The sequence below is a fragment of the Alligator sinensis genome, unplaced genomic scaffold (assembly GCF_000455745.1).
Source record: "Alligator sinensis unplaced genomic scaffold, ASM45574v1 scaffold1308_1, whole genome shotgun sequence".
Taxonomy (NCBI): domain Eukaryota; kingdom Metazoa; phylum Chordata; order Crocodylia; family Alligatoridae; genus Alligator; species Alligator sinensis.
This window is the reverse complement of record NW_005842416.1, coordinates 1,191,299-1,202,920: the sequence shown is the minus strand read 5'-3', so window position 1 is coordinate 1,202,920 and position 11,622 is coordinate 1,191,299. Positions and strand designations below refer to the sequence as shown.

General features: G+C 42.9%; 1 protein-coding gene across 1 annotated transcript in view; it reads right to left on the bottom strand.

Annotated features, from left to right (window-relative positions):
* The window catches only part of LOC102387461 (ERC protein 2), a 500,449-nt gene that overhangs the window by 122,621 nt on the left and 366,206 nt on the right, over positions 1-11,622 (bottom strand). The window contains exon 6 of the mRNA XM_025211594.1: positions 226-393. Coding sequence (XP_025067379.1) covers positions 226-393 — 168 coding nt within the window. The remainder of the gene's footprint in view (positions 1-225; positions 394-11,622) is intronic.

The following is an 11,622-nucleotide window of genomic DNA, read 5'->3' as shown; positions in this document are numbered from 1 at the left end:
TTTCCCTATTTGGACAATAAAGAAAAGTAATCCTGTCTTCCCAAGCGCAACCAACTGAATTATCATTATATGTGCACAGTTGTTGAAACCCAATTTATATGATTAAGAACTACTGACACAGAAGAGCAGTAGATTTGGTCCCTGTTTTTTTGCTACATTAAAGTAAGGTACTCTAGGAAATTAATTAATTCTCTTCTAGTTTCTCATAACATTTTTTTGTCTTACCTTTTTCTGAAGGACATTGATTTTTCTTTCCTTTACTTCTAACATGTCTTTCATATCTCGAATCTCTCCAGCCAGGGTTCCCTTCTCTTCTGTGAGGTCTTGCAGTTGCTTTGTTTTTTTATTAAGAAAAGTTTCTTTTTCCTCCAGTCGTAATCTCAAGGCATCAACCTGTAATCAGTAAAAGAAACACACATTCAGATTTTGAGGAAAGAATATTAGTAAATACAAGTTTAGGTTATGTACGTTTTTCCATTCTAGCCCCCTGTTTTCTATCACTTATGAAGCTTTCACCTTTTTGGCTAAAATTTTGCAGACCATATCTCCACACAAAAGGTGTTTAAGTTCAATTAAATTAAATAAATGCAGCTTCACATAAAAACAGTTGCCAATCTAAGTGGGGTTTTTTTCTGAACAGCTCTAAGGCAGTAATAGCTAGTATAGTACTTTGAAATTCAGTACTGAAACACCCTTGAGTGCTACAGCCAATTAATAATTTAGTAAAACATTCATTTGGATTTGATAATCCTACAGGTCACTGAAAACTACTCAATACACAGGCAGTGCATTTTAGATTCTTTTCTAAGGCCATGAAGAAATAACTAGGAACAGAGGCCGTGTGTAGATGAGACAAGAGGAGTGTGTGCACAACACTTTAAAGTGGGCTAAATGCTTTTGCACCACTTTAATGGTGTCAGTGTTTGCACACCTTGGTGGCATATTGCACATTAATTCCAGCCGCTGTAGGAAATTCGGTGGCATAATGCACCTTAAATGAGGGACTCCTTGAACGATTTTAAGTAATGTGCCTTAAGTAACTCCTTAACGGAGTTTTAGTTTGCTGCCCCTACAGCTGTGGAGTGAAGCACCAGGTTCCATGCAGCTCCACATCTCTGTAGGCAGGCAGCCTGGCAGCAGCCCAGGAAAGCAGGCTCTGCTCAAGAAAAGCGGCGAGCCTGATCTTTCTTCTCCCTCCATGGTTGCGGTGCCCCTCGGGACTGCCTGAGCTGGGTGCCTGCAGGTGGGTGCTGCTGAGGGGTGGGGGGGCTGCCACTGCTGCAGAGGTAAGCACCAGCCCACCCCCTCCCCACAGCCCATGGACTGTTCCACCCACTAGCAGCTTGCCCTCTCCTCCCTGCCAGAGAGGCAAGTAAGTCAGTGGGGTGTGTGCACAACATGGGGGTTTACTTCACCCTAAATTGAAGCGGTGTTTTTTAAAACCCACCGCTTCAATTCAGGGTCCCCATTTCATCTACACATGCCCAGAAAGCTATACTCAGCCTGAAAAACAACCCTGATATTATCATAAACAGGATGATATGGGGGGTGCCCCTGCTATCATGGACAAAACATGCGTACAGGAAGCCCAGAAACAACTTTCCAACATAGAATTCTACAAATTCCTGACCGAGGACCATACAGCACAATAACAGGAAGAACTAAATGACCCCTTAACAATACTGTTAGGGTGACAGTATTTGGATCTTAGGGAGCATTGGATTTGCAGCTGAATAAAAGGCCTAGCAAGCTGCTAAACACAAGGCAGAACGCTATGTTAAAAGTAATCTTGCAAGATGCTTAGGCAAGCATTTTCCTAACAATATAGTAGTGTTGTAAGATATATAGCTCATTGTGTAAGAAGAACAGGATGCAGTCCACTGGCTATCGTTAGGAGACAAAGCAGAAGCAAGACCTTGGAAATGGTGAAGAAATCAGCAAGAAGCCGCAAGTGACCGAAAGAGGCTGGGGTCAGGGTCTTAGGCATGCGCTCATAGCAAAAAGACATGGAAATAAGTGAAATACATAGGCAATTCCATGTTAATGAATAAACAGTAAACAGAGGTAGAGCTTAAGATGGGAAGGACTAAGGGTGGAACAAAGGAGGGACAAAGGTGGGGTAAATGTTATTGAGCATGAACCAAGATGTATAAATGTGGAAAGAACAGATGCCTGGGGCTGCTGCCCAGTTTTTGGGAGCTCGCCCAAAGCTGTCTCCGCTTTGAATAAAGCTGTTGACGAGCAATGTGTGTGCAGGTGATGCATGATGGCAGCGATCTGTTGTCTCCCCAGTCATTGGACACCACATGGAGTTGAGGTCTACCAAATACTACCTCTGGAAACAATGGAGAGGACTAATGATTACATCTCCCAGGAATCCAGGCCAAGAAACTTTTACCTATTATCCACAAGATCCCAAAACCTGGCAACTCAGGGTGCCCCACCATCTCTGACCCTGGCACTGTCACAGAGGGAGTTTCTGACTATTTAACCTATTCCTGTATGCCACTGGAGCTGCCACTTATTGGAAAGACTCCACTGATTTCTTAAATTCGGCTTCACATGAAAACAAATTACAGGCCATAATGAACATTATCCCCATTAAGGAGACTGCTTCTATTCCCACTGCACTTTCCCAATTTGTCTTCACACAAACTATTTCAGATTTGGGGACTCCACATACCTACTAAAAAACAGCACTGCCATGGGCACATGTATAGTTCCCTAGTATGCCAATATATTTATGAAAGACCTTGAAGTCTGTGTGAAATTTTGACAGCCATTTCATTTCAACACTGTTTTGACTCATTTTGAGGTCGAAACAGCAAAATCAAAATGAAACAAAGGCCGTCAAAATAACATTGAAACAAAACAAGGCTAGTCAAAATGTTTCAGAAGTTGAAACATTTCGACCATAGCACTGGGGATGGGAAGTCAGTCCAGCTGGGCTGACTTCCCATCCCTGGCGCTAGGTCACGCCCGGGGCAAGGAGGCATCCCCTAGTGTGGGGGATGGGGAGGCAGCCCAGCTGGGCTGACTCCCCATGCCCAGCGAAATGTCAAAATGGCATCAAAACAGCCTTTCTGTTTCAATAGAATGGAATGGAACAGCTGTTTTGAATTGAAATAAAATTCAAAACAGAACACTGTTCCGTTGAGCTGTCGAAACTCGAGGCAAAATGGAACAGTGGCATTTTGCACAGCCCTAATGGATACATAGGAAGGAATCCCTAGATAACTTCCACCAGGGCATTAACTACTTCTACCTCTCCATCAAAATGACTGTGGAATACTCCATCCAGCAAATTAATTTCTCAGACGTCAAGGTGAAGGATTGCAATGGCCACATAGCCACCACAAGTAGCACAGACACTGTGATAAATAAAGCGGAAGTAGAAAAGAGAAAGAACAGAAACTGAACTAAACTGAAAAACTATACTGCTTCTATTTCTTCCTCTAGCCTGAATTCAGTGTAATGGAAAGAGAAACTTACGTGGTTTAAGTGAAAGCCAACTGAGGATTAATAAGCCCCAAGTGCTTAACTTTATATTTTAATTATATTTAAAAACACAATTAAGGTCCCAATCCAGCAAAGCACTGTAAATATGTGCTTAACTTGAACCATTACTACTTTAATGTGAGTTATTCCTCATATTGGTTCCTTGAATGATCACTTGTCATCAAGTCACCTTGTAAGTGTATAGTGCTCCATTAAATGTGGCTAGCTACACATTTGTGAGCAACAACCAGGCAGCATACTACAAAGGACTGGGAGGGGAAATTCTGACCAAGATAGCAGGGCAGAGACATAGTCTTAAAACAAATTATGTTCTGCCCAACTGTTATTTTTAAACCATAATAGATAAAACATTAAATATTATTTCTTTAAATTTAATCTTTATATAAACAAAGTCTAATTTTTAAATAAAATAATACACACAGGAAAATCTATTATATCCACAAAAATATTAGGATAACCTAGCTGCACATAAAATTTGATCCTCTCACATAAGTCCATTTAAGAGTTCCTCTTCAAAAATTCCTACTTTTTAAAATGCCACTGGAGATCAATAAAATTGAACCACTGTTAGAGCTAAACTTTATGGATTCAATTCTGCATTCCTTGCACAACCCAAACTCCCATCAAAGTCAAACATGGGTTACAGAAATAAGAACAATTTATTCTTAGTGAACTGTGTCTCTTTGTTTTTGAGAAGACTGTTTAATAAGCCAAAAATTTTAGTGAGGGTAACGGGAGTGAAAAAGGAGAGGCCAAAAATCATATTATGTTGGCTACTTCCAAGCTTACTTTTCCTCCACTGAAGGATGACCAGCATGTCTAGCTTGGAAAGTATACAAAATAAGTTGGCCAACTTTTGGGTACCAAAATCAGAGATATATTTCCAGATGCTCCACAAATCCAAAACCTACCACAGATCTCTGGAACCAAATGCAGTCGACATCATTTTCAATTTCAGGTTGTGTAAGCCACCTTAATACAGCATTGCAGGTAGAATAATCAGCTCTGCTAAGAAGCAGAACTAATTAGCCTTAATGTAACACTGTGGGAATGTGATTACACTGCTTCAGGTGTAACTAATTAACTTTCCAAGAAAGATAATTAACTGGCAGAGAGCAGTGAGGTATCTCAGCAGAACACAGTCTGGTACTGTGACACTGTAGGAGACGGGGACATTGTCCAAATTTAAAGCTATTATTTCAAGGAGTCTTTTGGGACATCAGGACAAAGCCCCAAAATGCAGAACTGTCCTAGAAAGCCTGGGATGCTTGTTCACTTTAATACAGAGGCAATTTTAAGTTGGACAGAATCTGCAGGGAATATATTACCACCCAGTCAAAGTTAATAGAATTCAAATCAAAACACTATGAAAGAAAACACACTTCCAGTGGCACCACAGGACTCCTTACATAAAGGTCATTTTTCTGACTTTGTTTGCCTCCATGGCTGGTCATCATAATCATCAGGTGCCTGTGTTAAATGGAGCCCCACAGGCTGGTTTCAGCAGTACGTCTGAGAAGAGTTAAACCTTGTGGGAGTTTTGCAGTATAAGTTTTAAAAACATGTGTGAGTGTTGCATCCCTATCAATCTGTGCTATGGTAACACTTTAAGTTGCTACAACCACACTATTATTCCTCCAACAAACTAAGAGATTGTGCAGAATTGTTTTTCATGTTTTTTCTTTTCCTCCTTATTTCTCCCGTCTATTCTTCTTCCTTCACATGTCTTCCTCTCAAATACCCTGTGGGGAATCACTGTACACACACTCCAGTTTGAGAAGCATAGTCCTAGAATAATTTTCCAGCCAGCAGTGCACTGCAGTTTCATGAGAAATTTTAGGTTAATGCAAATTTCATATATAAAATTTGCAACAGCAGAAAGTTCTATATTGGACTAAGTAGACATTTTACTGAAAAATATATTTAACTCATAATAAAAAGACAGAATTCAGCAAGCAAGGAAAAAATAATGCCACATTTTTAAGCAATACAGTTAGACTAATCAGAAAGGATCATGTATATTAATCAATCTACCTTTTCCAGGTTGTTAAGCAGAACACTGTTAAAGTACAGATTAATCTGAAAAGAAATCTGATTTATTTTGATTTATAATCTGAGTTTTGTACTGCTAAATTTGTTCTGAACAAGTCTTTGCAAAGCCACTTTTAAAACTCAGTTTGGGACCAATTTAAATGATCTATTGGATCTCAGAATACATGTTCTTCCTGCTCTTAAAATGGCTCGTTGCTTTTCTGTAAACTGGGGAAACTAGTATGTATATACTAGTTTACTGAAATTTCTTCTATTAAATTTTTATTAAGATTTTTAATAAGAAGAACATCATAATAGGTAATCTTTCAGGTCACAAGCATTATACAAGTGAGTGACTTTTTAAGTAAAAAACTCAAACCAAAAATCACTACCATGTTACAGAATGTCAATTTGAACTTGTCTGTCCAAATTAATATCCACAAGTCCTTCTTTATATTCAACCACTTACCTGCTATGTGCTCTTGGGTTCCATTATATTCTTAAGACACCTGGTAGGGCAGCTTAACGACACTGTCACATCTAGGTTAGATTATGATTGCAACTGACCCTGCCATGTACAACTTTAGGACTTTCTAGGCTGTGGCAGAATTTAGGAAAATGATAAATTAGAAGCTGCCAAAGACAGCACCCTGCCATCTGCAGGGTTGATAAGTACTCTTCTCACCCCTGCCACCTCTGGTAGTGCCACTGCAGAGCCCATCTCTTGCTGTGCTGGTGGGAATTCCCTCTCCCCCCCCACCCCGTTCCACAGATCAACGGCTTGGCTACAGCAGCTATGGCAGAGCCACCACTGATAGGCAGAGCCAAGCAGCAACATTTTTGTCACAGCTGAAAAGGACACCCAGCTTTTTCTGGGACTGTTAAAGAGGCAATGGGAAATGTTTCAAGACAGATAGGGAGCCAGGTCTCTTCCCCTTGGGATCAAAATGCAGCCCTACTAAGAAGTTTGTCTTTGAAACAGGTACTAGTATTTGCACCCTCTTTGTCATGCTACAAATAGTTGACTTGTATGCTCACTTTTTATAGTGTTATGTCAGCATATTTAGCATTACAAATGTAACACCTGTCCATGGCACAAGTGTCCCTTAAACTGTTTACCAACAGCTTCCTAAATATTCCTAAATATATGAAGACTGTAAGAACTGAGCATTTCTTAATCTGGAGTTTGCAGAATCAAACTAATTTATCCATATAAGTTCTTCTATCCTTTTCAAAATCAGTGTCCTAGTTAGTGTTGTCACTTTTTATTTCCTTTGTGAGGCAACATTATATTGTTATTTCCAGTTACCATTACCAACACAGTTACAAAGGCATGCCAAGCACTTAATAGATAAGTATACTTGAGAGCTCAGATTAAAACCTGCAGGTGATTCAAGATCACGTTCAAACCTAAAGCTGAAATATTAGACGAAGAACCATCTCATTACTTGAATGAGGTAGTGAAATATAATTCTCTCTCTATTCTTGTTTTTCAGGAGCTTTCATGGGAAGAAGCAGTTAAGTTAGTGACTCCTCTTTCTTGCCATGGCTGTCAGCAGGACACACACAGTGTTCCAACCACACCACTAAGACCCTTTCCTTCACTCTCCTTTGGTAACCAGTTCTCTAGCTGAGACTCCACTGTCTGCATAAACGCTGATGGAATGAGTAGATGATCCCTGTTATATGACTCACAGTAAGGAGCAGTGTTGTGATCAGCTCTCAGCTGGAGCTCCCATAGATGCGCAGAGCGCTGACTGGGTGCCAGCTGTGGAGAGTGAATAGGCATACATACTGTGTGTGGTCGTACATGTATAGATTTATTTTCCATTCACAGGAATGCATGCATGGAGCTTGCAGGAACACTGGCTATGTCAGTCATTTTTCCTCTGCCTTGAATTTTGCTCTCAGCCTCCAGTAATCATAAACCAAACCTTTCGCATTTCTCAGAAAGTGAAACTACCTCAGCCTGAACCGCATGCAACCTTTTTAGTACAATATAAGCTTGGTATAAGTAAGTATGACATCATTTCATAAGCCAAATCTGAAATGCCAGATGGTGTAAAACCAAAAAGCTGTTAAATAAGCCCCCTGCTTTGTGGAAGGAGCAAAATAGTGTCTTGTGTAGGTCCAGGTTTACTTTCCTGTTATAAATTATCTTTATCTCCCTTGAAAATGTTACCATAAAATCATATCCCCCAACAATGGGGGCTGGAGTGGTGCGGGTGCTAAGGTGCACAGCTGACAGCCAAAGGCTGCAAGTTTGAGGCCACAGCAGAAGTGCTCATAACATGGCCTGTTGGATTTGAACAAATCTACAAATTCTGCTAAATACCTTGTCACAAGGACACAAAAGGAAAGTTTCCCTCAACAACAACAACAAAAAATGCAATGTAGCATGACCATGGAAAAATTGCCTGTTATCTTGATCCAGTAGGTCTACTGCATTTTAAATATGATCTGAAAAGAACTAGAACACGAATCATATTACAGCCTCAGGTACATATATAAAACTATAAGCATTTTCTGTACACAAGCCCCCTCTCTTTGGCTTTTCACTCAGCACTATGTAATTTTAAGTCTTTAACTTTTTCTCCTCAAGCTTTGGCAGTTCATTTACTAGTAAAACTTGGCAATCTATAGAACACCATAATTTTCCAGAAAAACAAAGCAAAATCAGATTCTAAATCTAGCACACACAGAATTTCAAACACTATTGCATAAGTAAATTGCTTTTTAATTTTGTCTAACTTACTTTTCCTCAGCAACTACTTATTTCAAACATATAATACATTAAAACCTGTCATTTGCTGTAGCAAATGCAACGCTTTTGTAACACTTCAGTACTAGACTACACCTTAAAAAGAAAGGAAAAGTTCATGTAAGTGGCAAAAATTGCCAAATTCTAAGTCAAACTTTATTAATCTTCATGTCATCGCTCACCACTCATGGCCAGTTCCAGAAGTGACGTCTACTTCTTTAAGGCCCTGCTGTTCACTGTTTAACTTTTATGCTATGTTATGTATATCGCTTAGGAAACGGTTTTAACTCCTACAGAGTTTAACTAGGAAATAACACTGAAACCGCAGTTCTTCTTCATATTTTAAGAATTAAACATAAATATTGTCCTGAAAAGTAACTGTAAAATACAGCTAACCCTATCCCGCTCCATACTTGCCATTTAGATCCTTAAGGGCCCCCTCTTATACAGGAAGCTAAAGGTACAATGGGATTTAATGAGCAATTGTGGGATCATGCATTAGATCCCATTGTACCTTATTACCAGTTCAGGGGGAGCCCAATCTCAGCCTTCCCCTGCACTGGCAAGCTCCCATAGCTAGGAGCCCCACACACCCCAGTTGAGGGTCTCCCAGTCACAGGGGTGCCCCACACACCTGCAGGGCTGGAGGATTGTGCTGCGATCTCCCCACCCTAGGGGTGGAGGAAAACACCTACAGCTGGAGGTTCCCCACGATCCACCAACCCTGGGAATTTCCCGCACCCCCAAGCCCTAGGGATCATAAGAGATGTAAACCCCAGGGTCCAAGGGTTTCCCACACTACTGAGTGTCACAGAGCACTAAGGTGCCTGCTCCTTTAAGGGCTGAAACTGCCTAGGGAGAGAGCCCTAGCAGTCAGGCAGGAACCCCACAGGTGCAGGTTACTGCGGCAGCAGGCCTACAGAGGGATTTAGCCTGCACCTGCAGCTGGTCAGCTGACCGGAAGAGACAGGGCCCTGGGCCCATATAAATCCCAGGGCTGGGGCTAGGGAGTCAGTTCCCTGACAGAAGCCAAAGGGGAAAGAGCCTCCAGGGAGGAATTGCCCAGAGATACTGTCACTGCCTGGTATGTGGCACTTAGGGCTAATGGGGATCCAGGAGCTCACCAGGTACCCTTGACTACTACGCACTTAGTGCAGGGAAGACGTTTGACTCTTTTAAATGGGGCAGAGCACACCCTGAACTTTTTGTATTATGTTACAGCTCAGGGGCTCATATTTTGGTTGCTGTCTTATAATTCCGGAGGATCGGGCTGAGGCTATTGGGGAAGGAGAAGGCCTCATGGGCCCATTACAGTGTGGGGACCCCAGTGCAAGAGTGGGCACAGGATTCAGGGTGAACAGACCCTAGCGCCAAGGGGCACTGAGAGAGGGCTACAGAGAGCCCAGTGATGACCGAAGGCCAACCTAAATTAAGGCCTTGGAGAGACAACGAATGAATGCCATCTGCGAGGCTTGGAGCATGGTAAAAGGGCAGTTTGGAGCCATGCATCTAGCCCATAAGGCTGAGGGTGTCCCAAGAGGCATCCCAAAAGGGGTCCAAGAACCCACAGGATTCAGCAGGGTCTGTCAGGACCGTGCCCAACATAAACTTGAGGGCAGCCTCCCTATTCATAATAATCACCAACGAGACGTGGCAGACGAGAAAGAGGATGCCCGTTGGGCAGGATTGGTATGACCTCGGGGTATCACAGCCATCCCTGAGGACCCCGTCCTGTGACACTGAGCCCTGGGGTTTGTGCCATGATCCCTGTGGATGATGGGGCACCCAGTCACAGGGGAGACCCTGATAAATGTGCAAATTATAAAGTTAGTACACATTTTCAAGGTCTAACTTTATAGGCTGGAGCTTTTTACTGTGTGATAGCTACTATGCAGATGTAGTTGGTCTTCAGTTAATTGTGCAATGCCTATAACTTGTAGAGAGGGGCTAAGACCGATATGTTATAAAATAGAATTATTCAATCAATGACTAAATTCAGGACTTAAAGGTATTTTTACTTCTCCTAAAGATGTGACTACAAGCCACATGTACACACTTAAGGCAGAATTTAATCAGAGATGCAGATATTTTAATCCTGTGTGATTAATATAATATTCTTAGTACATGGATCTGTGGAGAAGTGTAGCCAGCTGATCAAGGGAAGTGATTCTTCCCGTCTATTTTATACTGGTGAGGCCACATCTGGAGTCCTGTGTCCAGTTTTAGGCCCCCCACCCCAGAAAGGATGTGCACAAATTGGAGACAGTCCAGTGTAGGGCAATCAGAATGGCTGGAGCACATGACTTCTAAGGAGATGCTAAGGGAACTGGGGTTATTTAGTCTGCAGAAGAGAAGACTGACAGGAGGTTTAATAGCAGCCTTCAATTACCTGAAGGGTGGTTCCAAAGAGGATGGAGCTGGACTGTTCTCAGTGGTGGCAAATGACAGAAAAAGGAGCAAAATGATCTCAAGTTGCAGCAAGAGAAATTTAGATTAAATATTAGGAAAAACTCTCTCAGTAGAAGGGTAGTAAAGCACTGGAACAGGTTACCCAGAGAGGTTGTAGAATCCCCATCCTTGGAGGTTTTTAAGACCCGGGTAGGTAAAGCCTTGGCTGGGATGATATAGTTGGGTATGAGCAGGGGGTTGGATTAGATCTGGTTGGGCAAAATATGGCCCACAGGCCAGATACAGCCCGCAAGGCCATTGTATCCGGCCCACAGGGCCCCTAAAAAACTTAGAAAATTAATATTTATCTGCCCTTGGTTCCCATCAAAAATGACAGGAAAGGGGGCAGTAGGACCCAGGGGAAGCCCTCATGGGCTCTTGCAACAGCAGGGCCCGCCCAGCCCCGCCCTCCCAGCTGGAAACCTGAGTGCAGCAGGGGCTTCTGGCCTGGGACCATAGGGCTGCACCATGCCAAAAACTCAGGTAAGGAGGGGAAGGGCAGGAAAGGACCCCAGGCAGGGAAGGAGCCCAGATAAAAGCTGACCATGAGGAAAAGCGGCTCCTCACTCACCCCATGGCCAGTGCTCCCTGCTGCAACTGCTCACAGCCTGCACAGGGCTGTCCTGAGCAGGCACAGGCAGCCCCATGCAGGCTGCGAGTGGCTGCAGCATGGGGCACCAGCCATGGGGCCACTTTTTCCCCCCGCTGCACTCAGCACCAGCTTGTAACCCACCCCTGCTGCCAACCCGAGCCCCGCATGGCAGCAGCAGCTGTGGCCCCCCGGCTTGCCACGCTGAACAGCGTTTGCCACCGCTGCCTCTGTGCTGCCCAGTGCACGAGCTCCAGGTGGGCAGCAGCAAACA